At 39.2% G+C, this 20,547-nt stretch overlaps 1 protein-coding gene across 1 annotated transcript; it reads right to left on the bottom strand.

The window, feature by feature from the left end:
• Window positions 1-1,326: 1,326 nt before the first annotated feature.
• Window positions 1,327-18,637, bottom strand: LOC144049046 (phosphatidylinositol transfer protein beta isoform-like). The gene is made up of 11 exons (XM_077561622.1): window positions 18,522-18,637; window positions 16,131-16,161; window positions 14,784-14,929; window positions 14,390-14,481; window positions 14,254-14,261; window positions 14,084-14,158; window positions 13,903-13,986; window positions 11,045-11,122; window positions 7,887-7,997; window positions 7,502-7,624; window positions 1,327-3,469 (listed from the first exon to the last, which is right to left on the bottom strand). The coding sequence occupies exons 1-11, from the start codon at window positions 18,611-18,613 to the stop codon at window positions 3,422-3,424; spliced, it is 888 nt and encodes a 295-aa protein (XP_077417748.1). The 5' UTR covers window positions 18,614-18,637; the 3' UTR covers window positions 1,327-3,421.
• Window positions 18,638-20,547: the final 1,910 nt, after the last annotated feature.

Raw genomic sequence — 20,547 nt, 5'->3', positions numbered from 1 at the left:
TGTTTGTAATGTTGGTTTTTTGTGTTATGAAAAAAATATTATTTTTTTTTAAACACACTGTATCTGTTTTCTTCTTGCATGAAATCTAACATTTAAGGGGGTACTGGGGTCATACTGTATTTGAAAACTCAACAAATCAAAACCAATATTAAGTGAGATAACTTATTGTGTGAACTTTTTTTTCACCGAAATAAACAATTTTTTTTTAATATATTATTGAGATACTGTTTGTCTAACATATCATTCTAAATCCACAAAAAGAATACATTATATCAAACAACAAATTACATCTAGTGGTGATTAGGGATATTACAAAGTACACTCTGGCACCCACAGAATCTCACATTCACAGATTTTTCCCCTTCCCCGACAAACATTTTTTCACATTTTGGATTTGTCAAACTTTTTCCAGAATCCGCAACCACCCACTTCCCCCATTCTTCATGGAAAACGTAATTTGAATGTTCATCAGCATTTTTTATCTTTTTTTTAAGGAAGTTAATAGAATAAAATGGGGGGGGGGGGGGGGAATCTCTCAATCAAAGTTTTTTTTTTTTAGGCTTTAGGTTAAGAAATTCACATATAGTTCCAAGTGGGAAGTGATTACTATAAATTCTAAAAAAATAAAATGTGAAAATCCATAATTTTCATAGTCAATGCTTTTTGGGCTCACATCCATGCCACGTGCTGGAGGGCGACATATTTGAAATGCACAGCTAGCCATTCTGGCTCCTAAGCATCCTTCTTGATTCATCTTTTCCCCCCCCATTTGTTAACACATTTATTTAAACTACACGGGTTTAATTGTGCCATATTCCTACACGTGCTTCCAAAGGAAGACATAGGCGGATGGATAAGTGCCTACAGTAGAATATTGTGAGCTGCTGCGTAGCAGGTGGTGCGTGGGCAAGTGTGGCCATCTCCACTTTTAGAAACATCACTATTAGCTTGTTCTAGGTCAGCAATAACTGGTTTCCTTTCACAAGAACAAGACTGTTCTTCCAAACAATGACAAAGGGCAATATCGCAGCTGGCAGACAAGCAGTCCTTCCTGCTCTTTAAAAACCAACTCGCAATTGTGACACTCCCGGCAGCTGTAGTTAATTTCAAGTTTAGGTCAATCAAAGTCAACAAACATTTCCACAAGCGCATACCATATATTAATGACAAGAGGCATTAAGAACTGTTGTAATGACAAAACAGGTGAAGTGTTACAAGAGCTGAGCTTTGATGGACTATCCAAAAGTGTTTTTCCTGCAAGGTATGACGACAACAAATGAGATTATTTGACGGCGGGCAGCACAGCTGAATGACAAACAAGTGTAGTTATTTTTTTTTTCTCAAAAATTTATTTTGATATTCAGATCACATGTATAGTCAATGTGTAACATTTGAGAATTTAAAGGCAGAAACGGCACAACATCTACATTCAATTATCAAAAATTGGATCAAAAACATGAAATCAAGCAGTTGTGATTAATTTTACAGTTGTCGATTTTATAATTTAGGACAAGACAGTACAGTTGTTCCATAAAAACAAACAAAAACATTTGCTGCCTTTATCAGTGTTATGACTGATAATTAAGCTCAAATGAAGAATTTTAGCCAGTGAGTCTTCTATCGGACATGCATGCAGGTGGGGGTCCGAAGACAAACCAAACATATGTTGCTGTTGACAGTAAGGCATCTCTGAGACATTGAGTTAGCATAAAAGCAACTGGTTATCTTTCATATGTGCATTTGTCAAAATGTGCATCACTTAGCCCAAACCTGAAATTATAATACTTAATTTTCCATTGAATGCGCGGTAAAAGGAAGTGGTTCATGGAACATCAAAAATATATTGTTAATTCATGTTGGACACCATTTTTCAATGTTTCGTTGTCCTATTTTACCAGCTCATAATTGCTGAATACATGTAAACAAATACAGTCTTTGGATATGAAATGATCAGATTTAATTGAACATCAAAGAAGGGAAGAAAAAAAAAGTCTAGAATAATACAATATCAATAGTTCTTACGATTATAAATGAACAAATAAACTCGAGGGAGGAATCAAGTGTATGTTACACTCGTAATGATCCAAAACAATTAGCCCTTAACACATCATAAAGGCTACACTGAAAGTGCACTGTGGAGTTGAAACTCAGGACTCATTAATATGGCACGTCCGTCAAACAGTGGAAATTCAGAAAAAGTAACACAAAAACAAGACTAATTAACCCAAATTACATTTGACAAATAAGAGAAAACATAAAGCCCTGCAATCACTGACTCCAAACGGTACAGTAGCTGCTTACAGCAATAGCAAGCGTTAGCCTTTTGGTGTCTGGGAAACGGTCAGCCAGAAACAAGGGAGGTAGCTAAAGCGAGCAGCTGGTTGCAGAGGTACAGTAGGTAGATTAGGTCCAAAAAGGTTGAGCGGCTAAGGCAAGCTGTGGCTGGCGCTGGGTTCAACTGGCCACTGGTAAAGCACTCATGTAAACGCCGCGAGACCGCCAAGCAACGCGGTGGGCTCTACCAGCTGAACAAGGCAGGCGGGCTTCCGGGGTGGGCCGAGCAGCGCCGAGCTTGAGGGGGGCTAGCACCATGGCGCCTGTTTTTCCAGTGCATTTTGGGGCCAAGTGAATGCAACGTGATTCATGAGTGTCTTCAGGATAGGATCGCTTTGGAAAAACACATCCCCCAAATTAACGTCACCCGGCTGATCGAGCGAGCTTGCGTGGATCCGCCCAGGTTCCGTAAGAGGATCAGTCACCGCAAAGGCATTCACACCTGTGAGTGTGCGCACCTTAGTTTGTGCCACCTGCATGTGTGTGTGTGTGTGTGTTTTGAGAGAGTGTGAAGACCTGCACAGGCATGATTGTCAGTGTTAATAAGATGCAGAGCGTTGGGTTAGGTGGGCCGTTGATGGGAGGATTACAATGGGCGGAGGTGCAAAGGGCGAAAGTAATCTCTTAATGGAGGAGCAGGAAAAAACAGTATGACACACACACACACTCATACTGAGGAATGCAAACCGCGGAACCAGTGTGAACAGTTAAAAGCGTGAAAAAGACGTGGGCATCATCTCGGGAGGAATGTTTTGGGGCTAAAAACAAAAACAGCAGGTAATATTAGACCCGACCCTTGCCAATGGATGAAGTCGCTGGTGTCGGAGCAAAAACCATTCGTTTTCATATTCACTCAGAGGGCCGCAAAAATCAAGTGTTGGTTTCTAGAAATCAATTCCTTAGTGGATAGAAGACTTGTGATTGGGTGCAAGCTCGGGATCTGCTCTATTGATTGCATGAGACCCCGCCCCTACCAAACCTCGTCCACAGCCTGAATGTTTGAAGAAGTAAAAAGTGGCACAGAAGTTGCCCTGCTAGCAGCCACCATTGCCGCCGTTATTGTGGCGCTTTCAAATCCTTTGCCGCTTTAGTCGTCTGCAGCACTCGTTCCTCTTACTTCACCTTTTTTGCGGAGCTATGGGGAAATAGAGAGAGATTGTTAGGGTATGTATGTTAAACGGGGGGATAACAACTTCAAATAAATCAGTGACTTGCTTTTAAGTTAGAACATTTTCCAATTAGATACTTAGAACTTCAGTCTTTCATTTTTTTCCATTCCAAACTATTTCGCAAAAAAAATCAGAAAAAGAAAAACTAACCAAACAATCCTTATCGTGTTTACGATGTGAGAAGATGAAAAAAAACACACACACATCAATTTCAGATTCTCCCACCCTGAGGCTGATAGCTTTGAAAAGCCAATTAGTGTTAGAATCTGATAGCTGAAGACATTAATGAAAGAGTTCAAACCAACTGTGGCTCTAAACAGTAGCGGACAGATGTGATGAAACGACATCAGGTTTACCCCTCCTTGCTATTGCCCCCCCCCCCCATCTTCTTTCACTCAATCACCAAGGAGACTCCTTCTCAAAGGCAGAATTCCATTTGTATGTTAATGAAGGAAAAGGGGCCATCTTGGTAACCTGCTCCTTTGGCCCTTCCTTCTCCACCATCTCCTTCCTCGACTCTGACAGAACCGTTTCCAGCGCGCAGAAGATGGCCGTTTTCTTCAGGAGGCACCGTACATCCGTGCCTGAGGTTGCCCTTCACCCTTTCTGCAGTCAGGACATTGCATGTCGCCGAGTCTATGGGCTAGCATCACGGTGCAAGTATCATCCTGTCCGGCAAGCAGAACCTCGTCCTCGCCACATTCCTGTTTGATGCTAACCGACGTTTACTCACTCAAAGAGAAAATGGAAAACACATGCTGGTGCAATGCTGGTAGACAGCAGGGAATGTTTGAGCCTGCCCCATTTAGGCCAGACCAGCGCAGTCCAGCTTGAATTCTTCCATTTTCTCCTTGTAGGGCCAAAAGATCTCATATGTTCGGAGGAGTCCCAAGAGAAAAAAACAGTGGGTATGGTTTCGCCGAGAATGTGAATTACAGAAAGAAAAAAAACTTTAATTTACTTCTGACTTTTTGTTTGTTTGTATTTTTGCTGTAGATCGTGGGTGCTAAGATCAAGTCTCCTGTTCATAACTTATGCTGGAACGGTGTATGTGAGATTGTGCACTGTGAAGGGGAAAAAAAAAAAACGGATCCAGATGATGAACACAAACAGCATCCACACCAGTAAAGTGAACTAAACACCATTTGACAAGACCGAAATGAGTGAGTTCAGCAACAGAGAACCCAGAGGTAAATACGGGAGAGTGGCCTCTACCTGGCCTGGCTACTGCTGTGCAGCTTTTGTGCCACACACACCACCCTTCTTACGCATCTAGACCGGAACAAAACGTACAATAAATTTGGCAAACATGTAAGGCAGTCGGGATATGTCAAGATTGATTAAAATGTTGCATTTGTCAAGAATGATCATATTAATTATTATTATTAAATAAGGTGAATTCCTTACATCTGCAGTCCACAGCCTTTTTAATGCTGCAGACGGTTTTGACAAAGAAATACTTTGATGGACTAGATTACACACAAGAAAAACAAATGATCAAAAATACAACTCACCATTATGCTGTCTGTAGTTTTGTGATTAGTAGGAGCCCTGCGCATGATTTGATTCTCTTCAATGAGCTGGTGCCATCTTGAGGCAATCATTTTTCTTGCCAAAAACTCTTAAGGCTTGCATTTGCCCCGTTTTGGGCTTGCTTTTTCCCCGTACGCGTGCTTGTGATAGGCATTTTGACGCAGGCGAAAGATGGATGCAACTCATTTTTGAAAAAAAACTTCCTTCAGACTGACAATCAATGAAATATTTTAGCTCAGTCTCTGTGCGGCCTGTAGATCGGTATAACTAGTACCTTGAGAAACAAGTGACTTACCCCGACTTATCACGGTAGTTTCTGCGAGATACAAGTGATTTTTTTTCTTTGGTTTGCGAGCACAGACTTCAGATATGCATGCATGAAAACGGGTCAGGAGTGAAAAAGGTCAAAAGGACTAGGACCAAAATTTTGGCCATTAATATCAAATGAATTTCGCCGAAAGGTGGGGGATGTTTTTTAACCTAATTCCGGTTACTTAATTCTGTTTGTTAGCGAGAGCCACTACATCGTGATAACTTACATTGATGTTTCTGCATTTGGCAATTTATTATTATATTATATTATTAGTATGGGATTTTTTTTAATGGGCTTTAGGTGAACTGATGAATACACACACGCTCGCACGCACACACACACAAAAAAATAAATATATATATATATATATATATATATTTAAAAAAAAAAAACATTTATTGAATTTTTTTTAATTGATTTGTTTGTTTTTTTAAAAAAAAAAAGGAGAGCAATGATGATGTCAAATCGAATGAACAATACTGAGCTCTCCTGTAGAAGAAAGCAAAAAAAAAAAGAAAGGTGGGGGATTTTCATGCCTGGATATGAGCACTTTGGCAGTGAGCTTAACACACTTAACAGTCAAGCAGCAGTTTGACAACTATAGTGAACATTAACAATTCAGAGAAAAAGAGACTTCAAGCCATTAAAGTGCCATCAAGAAATGAGATCAGGACTGCCAAATACGTTTGAACGTACTTGTAGGCTAAGTGCTAAAAGCATGGCATTCTTTTCCCATAATGCCACAGGGTATTTACATGTGCAAGTAAAAAAAATGGCTTACATTATACCAATATGTTGGAAAATTAAGTAAAGATTGTTGATTCATAATTGTATGCTTTATTTTGTCTGCATGCAGGATATCTGCATCCGCTTGGCATTTTTTCTCATAATACTCGGGGTATTGACTTGCACATGTGAATACCTGTGGCATTATGGGAAAAATGCAGAATGTAAATCATGCACTGCAGAATTCATAAAACAATAAACAATACTAACAATATTTTTTCACATTTAATTTTAAAACAAACTGGTTTAATTTTAGCAAAATGTAAAAATAAATAAATAAATAAAATAAAAGCGTTTTTTTCCTTTACCAAGTCAATACCTTGTTTTTAGCATTTAGCCAACAAGTACGTTTGAACGTACTTGCAAATATTTTGCAACTTAGTTAATTATGTTGGAACGTTTTTCCAAATACACAAATATGTTTGAATGCACTAGTAGGCTAAATGTAACAAGTTTGCCAGCTAAAACGGTTTACTCCATATTGGCAGTTCCACGTTTCTAAAGATATATGTCACAATGGTGGAATTTTTTGGGGAAATTATTATATCTTCATTGCATTTGGTGTTGCAGACTTGATGGCTCATACGCATGAAAGCAGAATCGGGTATAAATCAGTGTGGTTTTACCACTGTTGTTATACATAAACATGGTAAAGGTTAAATAAACTGTGGTCAATTTAAACCTTGACTAGAGAGTCATACACAAAAAGGTGGAATGGCTAATTCTGCGGAGTAAATATGGCAGATTTCCTGGTCTAATTTAAAATTAACTAAGGGGTAAGTTTATGTAGCATACTTTTTCTTCTTCTTCAGAACTGTGCTTTCTGTTCAGAAAAATATTGACAGAAAAATGATCTTCAAATTTAAATAAGTGTGAAAAAATCAAGTTGGAGTTTGAATTACTCTGCAAAGCTGATATATTCTCACCCAATATACTGGAGTTCCTCATCAAACATGGACAGCACATAGTGTTAAACCATTCTGTTTTGGAAGTTGTTTATTTATTTTTATTTTAGAAAGTAGGAATATTCCTTCTGTGATAACTAAAAACACAAAATTTTTGGGGTAAAAAAAAAAAAAGTCCACTACTGGGCAATATGACAATATAAATAAAATGACTTGTTAGTCATGCCAAGCAAAACAACTTCCACCAGAAGTTGCTAAATATCAACAAAAATCGCTAAATTGGCAGCATTGACTGCGCTTTTGTAAACTAGCTGCCCTTTTTGGAGCCATGATATTTAGTGCGCATCAGCGGGAACACACTTTGAACTGAAAAACCTGCTAAAAAAAAATTGACCTGACAAAAAAAACAATGATTGCCCATCCCCATCTTTAAGCTTATTTAACATATTCTGTGCACTCACTTCATCCAGCTCCTTCTGAGTCTCTGCCTCCATCCGTCGGATGTCATCCATCGTTAGCTCCACCCACTTGTCAATCCAACAGAAAAGCTGGCGGTGAAAGTTGGTGAAGATCCTCTTTTCTTGCTGAAAGACATAAAAGGCAGGTTACGGCTGGCAGATGTATAGAAATAATTTATTTTTTTTTAATTCTGCAATTCAAAGAAAGCATTCTGTCCATTTAAAGTCAAACTTTAAAAGAATCAATAAATGTTTTTTTTTGTCTTTGTTTTTTAAATACTGTTAATTTGATCAAATCTGAATCTCGACAGTAATCCACAGATTCTGAACTCTTATCAAGAAATCAAGACAGCATTGAGAGTAAATACAACACAATGGTCACACTAACCTCATGGATGAAATTCTCGACTTTAGTCTGGAGGCCAAACCATTTAAATTTGACTGTGACCAGTTTGTAGGCGCACATTCTAGGGCAGTCAGTCTTGGCACCCAACTCTTTCTGGTGAGAGAAACAGCAACACAATCTCAAGTAAGAATAGATTCAATCCATCTATTTTGAAGGCCCCAACAGGATAAATAATGCAAATCAAAAGTTGTAAATGAGAGCGGAGAGAATACTATTTAAGAGCAATCTTGGCAACATTTAAAGCTTAAAAACCCTAAAAAAAAAAAATCATTAATACATAAAGCGCTGTGTATGGAGCTTAGTGAAATAATTATCAATATGAAGATGTGCCATGCACAGATAAAAGCGTCCTAATCTATAACACACTTTCTAAATCCATCCTGCGCTCTGTGCTGTCCTCTGAAGAGAAGAAGAAAAGAAGGGAAAAGGGTGGAGGCGGTGGCAGAGCAAAGTGGATAAACTCCAGATGAAGGGACCAGTTCTCTGCCTCCGCCCCGACAGTGACACCGTTCCCGACAGACGTGCCTTTGTGGCCAGGGAAGGCAGATAAAACGGAAGCGGAGATGCGATAAGGGCGGTTGCAAAGCTGGTTACATTATTAACACCGAGGACTTGCTCGCCCCCAGAACACTCCCAGAGAAGCCTCAGAGAACACCTGTTTAATTAATCACTTGATTCTGGCTCAGTATTCCAGGAGAAAATGCCACAGACCTGCCTCAGTCACCCCCCACCCCGCTGCCGTTTGATGCTGCCATCACGCAGAAAAAAAGCGAGAGACGGGAAATGAGAAACATTTCTAAATTTGCAGTGGGTTTAGAAAAGTTGTCATGGCAAAAGGAGAACTTCACATGAAACGCATTTGACATCAAAACACTTACGGTGACATTTCTTCTCCCCCTCTCTGTGCCCCACTCAAAGGAGCAGAAGTTTTGAGAAACACAAAGGGAAGTGATAGGCAAGCATGTGTGCATGCAGAGATAGACAAGAGTTTTATTGCTCCATGAGGCTGGCAGAAAATTGTCCCTCTGTTGTCACAGTATACAACCCCCCCCCCCCCCCAAGACTCTTTCAGTGTCCACTGTGGATGGGAAAACGATCTAATTAAATACACAAATGAAAAGTTGTGTTTCTTTATTTATAGCTTTAAAGCAGTTTGGCTGCCTTTCTTCTGCAGAATATCTGCTAGCTAAGGAAAGTTTCCTATGTTAAACTTTGTCAAAATGAATAAATAAGTAAGTAAATAAATAGATAAATAAATAAATAAATAAGGACGACTACAGCTACAGGTTCTATCAGAATTTAACGGGAAGCAACAATCCTCCAGTCAAAGTTTTTGCATAGATGACTTATGCATTTCTCTCTAATGGCAGACAGACTGAGCGGAGAGGCAGCGCTTCGAGAATAAATCCATTATCTGCCCTGGTAACCTGAAATTTCTATTAGAGCCAAGTGGGGATTTATCTTCATCAATGGGCAGCCTTACATTCTTAGAGCCCCACTTCTGGTCAATGTTGCCCCGGTAGATTCAGGCAGACACTTGTGCCCGGGTGCAAAACGGCTTATGTCAAATAAAATGTTCAACAATCAAGTACAATTGAAACGAGCCTACCGGGACATCTTTCAGTCTTTAAGACTGAAACGCTTAGAAGATCATGCCACAGCATTTCAATCGGATTCAAGTCTGGACTTTGACTGTTGAAAGTCATTCTGAAGTTTACTTGCTGGTGTGTTTTTGGATGGTTGCTCTGCTGTAGAAACAAAGTGCGCTTCAGCATATGGCCATGAATATTCTCCCTTGGAATTTTCTTGGAAAGAGCAAAATTCATGCTTCTAATCAATCACAGCAAGTCACCCAAGTTGTGAAAGAGCCCCAGACCATCACAAGACCACCCAGTTTGTCTGTTTTCTTTGTTACATTTACGTCAAACATACATATATATATATTTTTTTAAGTAAGACAACCCTTTATGCTGTTTCTTGGTCAGCAGTTTCAGGGATGTGATTTGACCAAAGTGAAATTATCTGAAAATTTAGCCGGGGGTCTGGGGGCCGCTGGCACCCAGCTAGGTCCAGGGCAGTGCCCAGCGGGGGGGAAGCATGAACAAATAATTATATCATGACCAAATGAAAAGTAACTCATATTAGAGCATACCACTAATGTCTTTGTTATAGCAGAAGATGTTATCTGTCGGAGTCATGTGCATACACAATGAACTACTAAAAAAAAAAAAAAAAAAAAAAAAAAAAAACTTTTTTTTTTTAAAAAAAGCGGAATTCCGCGAATTAGCGGAAAAATCACATCCCTGCAGTTTGTTTCACCTTAATACTCTGGCATGGATGTTCTTTCGGCCAATCTCTTCCTTATTGTCGAGTCATGAACAACGGTCGTATGACCTTAACAGAGGCCTGCAGTTCTTTAGATGTTGTCCTGGATTCCTTTGTGAACTCCTGGATGAGTTGCCACTATGCTTTGGGGGTCATTTCTGATGGCTGGACACTCCTGGGAAGGTTTACCATGTTTTCTCCATTTGCGGATATTGGCTCTCATCATGGTTTGCTGCAGTCCTAAAGATTTAGGATTGACTTTGTAACCCTTTGTCTAGACTGATAGATGGCAGTTACTTTATTCCTCATCTTTTGTTGAATTTCTTGGAATCATGGTATTTTGTGGCAGATTTTTTTAGTTATTTTGCCCGACAAATTCTAGTTAAGTGATTGTCTGGAGGTAATGTGAGAATGAACTCTCAGCTTTCCAAAAAATGTGATTAGCCACAGTTAATTCATGATATAACAAGGGGCAAGAACTTTTTACACACATGGCCAGGTAGCTTTGAATCGCCCCCCCCCCCCCCCCTTAATAAACTCACCATGTCAAAAATGCATTTTATGTTTACTTGGTCTATGTTTGTCCAATATTAACATTTGTTTGACAATCTTAATCATTTAAGTAGGAAACAGAAGGAAAAAAATGGAAAACTGTATAATGTTTTAATGTGGGAATAGTTTTACATCAAGGAAGACCCATAAAGGCATGCTTTAATATGTTTGGTGTGAAAGAACTTCCACAGAACTCCAAACACAAACCCATCAAACACCCTTGGAATGAACTATAAAGAAGATTACGTTCGAAGAAGAAATACCTTCCAGAGAGGTCCAAGTGGTCCTCTTCCGGTCTTAACCGACTTGAACTTGGCGGGGTCCTCATCCAGCTTGTAGTCCTATGGTGACAACAACTGACATAATATAATACACAGCACATCTTGTTTAGTAGACACACCTAAAACGCAACAAAAATGGATCAGCTTGCAGAGTGTACGCATACTGCAGTGTTTCCCACACCATGTTAACACTTGGGCAGGCCACCCAATACGCTTTCAAGAAAATGTAATAAAAATATATATTAATTATTATTATTATTTTTTTAATGTCACAACCGGATATACCGCATGTAACAGTCACTCACGTGTGGATCATGAGGCTAGAGGAGATGTAGTAACTAGCCCGAGTCCGAAGGCTCCAACCAAACAAGCACGTTGTGTGTGAAGTGGAGACAGCCAATCACCTGCGTTTGTCATAGCAGAACCACTGAACCAGCCTAATCACGTTGTTTCACCGGCACAGCTTAAGACACGAAACCATCTCGTGGACGGAAAAGCCATGTTGTCATTGTTCATTCACTTTCTTCTCTGTAAGCATTATTAATGTGAGCCGGAATTATCCCTGAATATTATCTCTTTAACCACCGCAAAGCACTTTATGCTCACTAAGCACTTTGGGATTGTATATTCACATCTCAAACAACATCGTGTTAGAAGTTTTATGGTTCAATATGTGTGTTTTTTTGCCAGCCCGATCAAATTTTTTCACTTACGATCCGATGACAGCCTTATTCCATTTAGACTGGGTTTCTTTTTAATACAAAACAAGTGCAAACATATGGTGTCCCTGAGTAATGTGTTGCCAACATTTTTACTCTGAAAATTCATTTCTTTATCTTACTTTGTTGTTCCATTTTTATTTTGACAAGTCTTGGGACTTACTGGGAAAACCTGGGACTGCATCATTGGTGACAAGGTCTAATTTGGTGATCTCATTATTACAGCTGCAATAGCTCAAGTACTGGCCGACTTCTAACTTCAAAAAATACTGAACATGCAAAGAAGCTAGATTAAATTGATAGTATGGGCAAAAGAAAGTTGAACATAACGAAAGGGTCTCAAATTATGAACTGCTGGAGGGGCCCAGCAATTTTAAATAAATCATGATGTGCCAGCAGCTAAAAGCTATTTTTCAGGGCGATCAGCCAATAGGAGGGTGCAAAAAGGTGTGGAAAATACACACACATTAATTTGACTGTTTTAAGGCTGAGAGCTGGATCCCTATAACAATGCAGTGTGCGACACTAATGAGGTCTGTGAATCAATGTGCCGTGGCAGACAAAAGGGAGAAACTCCTCCAGTAAAGCAGAGTGTGTCGGAGCCCTGTGCGCATTGTGTGCGTTTGTCGAATGCTGCCATACGAGCAACTGTGAGCTATAATTACGCTAACAAACTCATCGGTGCAGGCGGTACGTCCCAGGGCCTGCAGCCATGCCTGAGGCTGAGGGCTGATAGGGCCCTTAGACACAACACACTCCTCCAGAAAGGCAAACAGGTCCGCCTCGTTAACTTCCCAGGGCAAACAAACATGTATGTGCGCACACGCACACACGTACAAACACACACACACGGCGAAATGAGGCAACGTGATGTTAAATAACAGCAATAATATGTAACCACCTCAAATCTACAGATTTTTTTTCTGAAGTGAGGCAATCATAGAAAAATATTGTCAAATAAAAACCTACTCTATGCTGCTAGTCTTATTTACGGTAGCGGTTGAACCGGATCTTATTTTTGGGTGAGAGTTGCCAGTCAATAGCAGGTCACATACCGTTTAAACTAGTGCCGATACCTGGCCTTATTTCAAGGTATCGGTTTGCCACGACATGGGGCGATATCAGTATCAGTCGACAGTCACAATCTTGGGATTGTTTTATGATCATAACTAGAAAGTTCCCACTAATTTCATCTAAACTGAAAGAAAAATGCTATACAGACGCTCCCCTACTAACGAACATTCGAGTTGCGAACAACGGTACATACGAACATTTCTGCGCGTACAGTATGTCGAAAAATGTTTGGAAAGAAATGCTGTAAGTTAGATTTTGTATTGCGCGTAGTGCTTCTTTCCGCCGCTAATACCGACGATTGGCGCTGTGAGAGCTCATTGGAGGCTCAGCAACGTGTCGAGGAGGAGGAGGAAGAAAACGCCGGTCCCCATGAAGCAGGAAATAACTTTTGAAGCCGATTCCAGCGACGACGAAGAATCTCTCATGATATAAAATCCTCCTCTTCCTCCTCCTCCATCATCTCCTTAAGCATCGAGTACATCTTCCAAAAGTAAGTTAAACTTCATTTTATTTATCTTATTACGTACATGTACATACTGTGTGTGTGTCTTTCGCTCTCTCTCTCTCTAACATACGTAGTACAATACAGTACGTATTCTCTCCATTTTATTAAAAGTTTTTTTCAGTACAAACCAATGCAGGTTACTTGTACAAGCCTTAAACATACTTATATAAACCTTCAATATACTTATATAGGCTTTAAACATAAATTATTATACAAAATATAGCACTGAAGCAACTTACGAACAAATTCACCTTACGAACGATCGTCCGAAACGTAACTCGTTCGTAAGGTGGGGAGCGTCTGTACTGTATATTGTTAACCTACATCTAACCTAACCCCGTTAGGAAAAAGGACTTGTATTGCTGCTGTAAAAACAGCATAAAGAATATAGATTGAGCTGTATTTCAACAACACAGGAGATTATGTACAAAGACTCCAGTGGCATGAGACAATCCGTGGGGGGGAGAAAAACTTATGTAATAACCAGATTTATCCACATGAAGGCGCTAAACAGTGCTTTTAGGATTTGAAGTTTGACTTACAGCAGATGAAACTTGACTTCTGTCAGCAATGTCAATCGGCACAACAGCGACTTGCTGCCAGGACGAACGGTCTAGTTTGTGCACCTAAAGCAAAAGCAACAGATTTTTTTTTTACATGATTAAAAACACACATTTTTGCTAATGATGCCAAGTATTCCCTTGGTGTAATAAATTTCCTTACATTTTCTTGTGCTCCAAGATCCGGTTTATGCCACGTCTCAATCTTGATCAAGAAATTATCTTTCATATACTCATTCTATAAAGAACACAAAAAATGGAGACAGTGCAGTATTAGCTATAATGCATTGATCAATAAAAACACCAAAGATCCAGCCCGCAAAGGACACCTACCGTCACTTCTGCTCGAGGACAGGTATGAGGAGACAAAAGAAAATGACAATCAGCAACAAAAAATACAAAGACAATCATTCGGAAAATAGTCGGGACGCATAGAGGAAGCATCACCAACAAGTGCAAGATGACTCACCAGTTCTGCAGTAGGGGTACGCGTTCCAGGCTTTTTCATGAAACACAAAGGCGCTTTCTGGTGCCAAGAGCTGAATAAATGCTGGAACTTTACTGTGGAAGGAGGGGGAATAGATGCACTTGGTGAAAGGATAACATTCATTAGAATAGTTGACATCCTTTGAACAATAGTAAAATAACGGTCAAAACAACTGGACATGGTTTCTCATTAAATAGTACTAGTGTGTCCAAACTGATTGCTAGCGGCTGTGTATGTAGTTGAGAAGCACTAGATGGCTTCAAATCAGAAACAAAAAAAAAAAAACTAATTATACAATACCGCCACCATCTGGTCGTATGCTGCAATTACCATCAAATAGAACACAAATCCAATATTGTTTTTAAGTTCCACAAACCTCTTTAGGCGGTAGATCTTGTGTGTAAACTGTCCTTTCTCTCCATCTTCGTGATAGGGCTCATTTTTCAGTACCTCAATCCCCTCACCACCACCGGTTTCATTTTTACTGGCTTCCGCCACAGAAAACAACTGTCCGACTTGGTACTGCAACACAAATGCCAAATAATTGCCACAATACAAACAAAGCTGGACTCGTTGCAAAATGTATTTAAAAAAGATGAACCCAGGGATGACTAATGCGAGATGTCATCATACCTCCTTCTGAGAACTCAAAAGATGAACTATGTGCATGCAACACTTTATCAGAACGACCAAGAATATGCATCATGGAGCTGCTATGGATTATGGTAAAACGGAAACCTACTTTACTCAATTTTAGATGCATTATATTTGTATATCTTCTCCCCATTTGCTCAATGTAGTTCCTCAGGGATACATAAACATTGCATGTGCCTTGTAGCATGGTATAAACAAGATGTGACTTGTGTCCGTTTGCAGTTTTTCATTGGAAATAGAATAGGCAGAAGTTAGCGGACTAACATTTTAAAGCAGTGAAACTCCAGCAATATCCATATTTCTATTGTGGCTTTTCCGACAATGTCAAAATTAAGAGAGGGTTTTCGTTTTTATTTCCTATGTTTAACAGATCTTAACTTATCTTTATACTGGCATGACAAACCCAAACAATGTGTCAAGCACAGGTCAAAGAGTATCCAGATCTTCACAGTTCCATGTTCAATACTGAATGTAGGGATATATTAAAAACGACAAAGGTAATTCTGCTCTGATATATATTAGGGGTGGGAATCTTTTTACAAACAATTTTTGATTCAAAATGATTTGATTGACAATGATTTTTGCTTCAATCTATAGATGTGCAAGGAATTGTAATGATCTACTCCAGTCTGACTCGCTAATGCTAATTTAGCGCGCTACTCGCGGCACTTTTATCACTCAAAAGAACGTCTCCATGCTGAAAAAGAAAAAAACTTTTATTGGAATAACTTGATTGTGACTTTTTTCTTCTACTCTCTAATGTAGCTACAGCTTAACAGTGTATTAGACCGCGTGGAACCACCCTGCCCCTCCGTGGCCAAACCGGGTACAACATGAACAGCGCTCCAATAAAAAGGTACAGACAAAGGCAAGACAGTATAAAACAATTTAAATAAAATAGATTTTGGGACATTTAAAATCGATTCTGAATCGTACTAAATGAGAATTGCGATTCTTATGAGAACCTATTTTTTTGGCACACCGCTAATAGATATACATTTACTGTGCAAAAATGTGAGCATCACAAGATTAATTTTGTCAATGACATAGTAAGAAAGACATTACTCACCTCCTCAACACTACAGGGTAAAACCACACGGCTAGTAAAGACACAGACAGAGATGATGATGAGGGGGTAAGACTTTCACAAGAATACACACATTAAAACAAAGACTGGTGACACTTATTACAAATATACAGTACAGTAAAGACAAGAGCAGACTGACATGACAGCCATACTGGCAGTCGCGATTTTCCCATCATACGCAGTGCATAAACTTTGAAATTAAGTCGCAACTTGCTCAATACTCAATCAGTATTCATTATGTTCAGTTGTTTACTTTTTTTCTCTCAATAATATAAGGTGTACTATCAAAACATACATTTTGGAAAAAGCCACTCGAAATATTTTTATTTGTAAAAGGGTACGACCAGTTCCCTTGTCTTAATTATATGTAATCTAAACAGTCATATGTATGAGCAGCGCTACAAATAGACCTGCCACGATAACACATTTTTCAGGACAATACATTATCCCAGGAACTATCAAAATAAACGATAGTCTATAGGTACATATAGGTAGGTGCATAAACAAGAAAATATAATAATACAAAAACAGCACTAACGAGAATAGCTGTTAGATACCGGTTAAACCTCCGTTTACCTCCCCGGCCCAAATGCATGCTGTAACATTGTATATTATGACTATAGTTTACAAAGCAGTGCTGCTTAAGTTATCACCTGTTAAAATCATGGTCCATGGTCCGCATCGTCACTTTATCGCAGATTTTTAAGTAATAATTTTTTAGCTTGCTTTTACAGTAACGGTTTACAAATTCGGTCTTGAACACTTACATGTTCGTCAAACTTTTTTTTTTCCCAAGAGGAGAACAGTATCTTTGGGCATTACTGACGCTAAATACCTTAATTAGATAAGAAGACATTGAGCCTGCTTATTTTTCCACATGAAAAAAAAATCTTTCGATAGATAATAAAGATATAATTTTTTTTAAAGCATGTTTAATACTGCAATAATATTGATATAGTGACAATATTCAACAACGGCATTGCCTGTTTTTCCAATATCGTTGCCCCAACATGCCAGGCACTTCCGGGGTGTTAAAATAGCAGTTGTTTGAAGGTTTATAATTACTTTAACATTTTTGCTCATTTTCATTAACCAATCTATAGCATTTTATTATACATGTACTATTTAATCTAGCACGTTCTTTTGATTAAATAATATAGCTTGTTTGAAGATTTTACTATTTAAATTTAACTACAAAAACTCTTTAAATTTTATGCGCACAGTTAACGTCGACTGGGAGTAACATAAACAGCTTGAAGCAAGCAGACTTTTCCACTTATGGTCTCTGTATTATTATGTTGCAGATTTCCACCTATTGTGAGTGGGTCTGGAATATATCCCATGATAAATTTAATGTACAGTAATGGCAGCATACAGTACTTGCAAATCATGTTGTTTTTTTTTAGGAATATGTTCTACTACGTTGAACGCAACTGATATTCAATTTGTCAGTCACTTAACTCATTTGATTTCTGATTTTCAAAAATGCTCATTTGATACTTGTTGATATGAGATATTAAATTGCCTGGTAAATCGCAAAAGTGCAGGTTGGTAACAGGATATGTAATGTGTTGTATCAAAAATCTTTGAAAATAGCCTGTGTGAGTGAAATAGGATAAACTACGGAGTTGCATAAAATGTGAGAAATCTGCGAATCTGAAAGAAACTGATCGCGTGTCCAACTGACATATGTTTAAGCAGTGGAAGTCATTCTTTCAATGCAACCAAATTTAAAGCGCTGAAAGCATTTTCAAATCTAGAAGGTATGATTTGAGAATGTTGAGCTCATTGGACATGATGTTTACTACAGTGCTGTCATCGTTTGCTCCATCTTTAAGAATCGGAGCTATTTGCTAACAGGCACAATAGTATAGCTAGCGAGCAGCTACACGGTAGCGCCCAGCTGTGTATGAAAAACTATATCTGAAAAGGTAGCACTAACACAGCATCAAGTTGAACTTAAATCGAGATCACGTCAGAAACCCAACCAAATAACCACTATTGTGTTTACATTAGCTATTCGTAAGCTAATACACCGTTTACGTCAAGTGAAGTTCAACAACTTGACGGAAGCGAAACTGCACTCACATTGCAAAAACCGAACGGCCTGGCCTGTTAATGATTAAGTTATTTTACGGATATATGGGAAACGGGAAGATAATAGCAACTGTCGACCCCGGCAGGCCACAAAAGTTCTTGGGCAATGCCACCACCCTTCCCTCGTGTGAATGTCAGTCGCACATGATGAAAAGTTTCCTAGCAGCTAGTATCCAGACCGAGATCCCCCGCCACACCCGATCAAACGCCCTTATTAAATCGTAACGGTGTTATAAAGTAAGAAAAAGGGTTTGCCAACAACAATATCGCACTTACTACTCCTTGATGAGGACCATCGTTTTGTACTTGCTCCGACTCGACCTGTACGTCGTACCACGATAGCGACCGCTGATGACCGTTGACGTCATCAGCTGTGAAGAACTGTACTTAGCTCCGCCCCTTGCTGCCGGTGATTGGCTGGACGCTCGTACTACCATGCGCGCTAGCCAGTGAAATCAATCTCGCGTTGCTGAAAAGGCCACTTATTTTATATTAACAGGGGTATTTCATTAGAAGGCAAAAACAGGTGACAAGAGCCCCCTCCCTCAACAAAGTCTTGTACAAGTACTGATTTAAAAGTAAAAGGAAAAAAAAACATCAACATATTCTCAAATGTCAGATAAGTACTTAAGCACAGTAACAACTACTTAACCCAGGGGTGTCACACTCATATTAGCTCAGGGGCCACATGGAGGAAAATAAATTACCAAGTCCACTGGATCGGTAAAATCATGGTGTATAATTTAAAAACAATTGTCATCAATTATATGCAGAATTCTCGATATTTGCGGGCCAGCCCTAAATTGCAGGGTGCAACTGTAAATATCCCCCCCTCCAAATAACACAAATGCAAATGGGATGCTTTGTCCGTATGAGTTCCGGGCATGTCATATCTACCTATGTTGCATATACCTGTATATTGTTCACAGAATGCATTGTGGTGCTCTCAATGAAGTTATAAGGACATTAATCCTTGTCATATTGTAGTTGAATGTGTGCCGTATTCAGCACGTTTGATTTATGGTGGTCTATGTTTTTATTTTTTTTAAACAAAATAACTTTAAGTTGCGTGTAAAATAATGACATCCAGAGCAAGTCCGTATACAAGTTGCATTGCTCATCTGAGGATTGCTTGTGAAATTACGAATTTATATGCTTTGATTGTGGCTGGCTGATTAATTGGTCCAACATTACTTTTTTTTTTTTTTACTTTACGAAATCGTATCGTGGGCCGGAATAAACCCCTTTGTGGGCCTGATCCGGCCCGCGGGCCGTATGTTTGACACCCCTGACTTAATCCCTTACACCAGGAGCGATTGTATAGGGCAAAACTCATGAATATGCATTACAAAAAACGTTACCTGATTGTATGAGGGTGAATATTAAAGAATCATCTCATCAGTTGTTCTTCCTACTAATGGACAATTCTGAGGTTACATCACAAGTCAAAATGGCGGTCTTATTTACTCGGTGAAAGGGAGCTCTCCGGTAACTGAAAATCATTGGATTTGGGATTGTTGTAATTTGAATTATCATGAACAATTTTGATTTCAAAATGTGATGAAATGGCGTTTGACTAGCATAACAATCTGCTTGTTTTGTATGCTTGTCACAGGCAATAGCAATGCAATACATTGTTTGTTTCACCGTGTAAAGGAAGGAAGCGTTGCGGAATATAAAAATATCAGAAGTGCCCGGATGTTTGGAATTGTCCGTAACCCAATCCCCCCCCCCTTTTTTTTTCCACTACAAACAAACAAACAATAATTTAAATGTTTTACAGGATTTGCACAGTTACAGTACATCCCAGCTAAGTCTAGCACAGTAAACAAGTGGTTAGCACATACGCCTCACTTTTCTGACGACCGGGATTAGAATTTCGGCTCTGGCCTTTCTGTGTGGAATTTGCATGTTCTTGCAAGTTTGCTCATTGGGTACTCCAACCAGTCCAATGAGTCCATGATATATGCCACCTCACGCCCAAAGTCGCTAGGTGAGGCTCCAGCTCACCCACGACCCGGAGGACAAGCCATACAGAAAATGGAAAAGTAAATATTTTCTAAGCATTAGGCAGACCTGCACAGTCTGAGACAGCAAACAAGTTTTAGCTTTATATAATGCTCAGCTTTGAATAGCACATTTTTGTTAGAGCTATTGTAATATTTTATCACACTGAACCAAGTCCAGGGAGTTTCCTATTCCGTCATTTTGTTCGCTTGACTCCCCATAGAGTGTGTCCATCCCATTAGCTGTAGAGTGGCTGCAGATTAAACGATCCAAAAGGAGAAATATAGATTTTTTT

This window comes from Vanacampus margaritifer, chromosome 3 (genome assembly GCF_051991255.1).
Source record: "Vanacampus margaritifer isolate UIUO_Vmar chromosome 3, RoL_Vmar_1.0, whole genome shotgun sequence".
Lineage (NCBI taxonomy): Eukaryota > Metazoa > Chordata > Actinopteri > Syngnathiformes > Syngnathidae > Vanacampus > Vanacampus margaritifer.
The sequence above is the reverse complement of the archived record's forward strand: the minus strand, read 5'-3'. Positions and strand labels throughout refer to the sequence as shown.

Excerpts from the sequence above, each read along its gene's own strand:
- LOC144049046 (XM_077561622.1), bottom strand. The coding sequence starts at position 18,613 with ATGACGTCAACGGTCATCAGCGGTCGCTATCGTGGTACGACGTACAGG. Across the intron at positions 14,930-16,130 it reads TACCCTGTAGTGTTGAGGAG|TACCAAGTCGGACAGTTGTT; the intron begins GTGAGTAATGTC and ends TTTGTGTTGCAG. Across the intron at positions 7,625-7,886 it reads TCGAGAATTTCATCCATGAG|CAAGAAAAGAGGATCTTCAC; the intron begins GTTAGTGTGACC and ends TATGTCTTTCAG.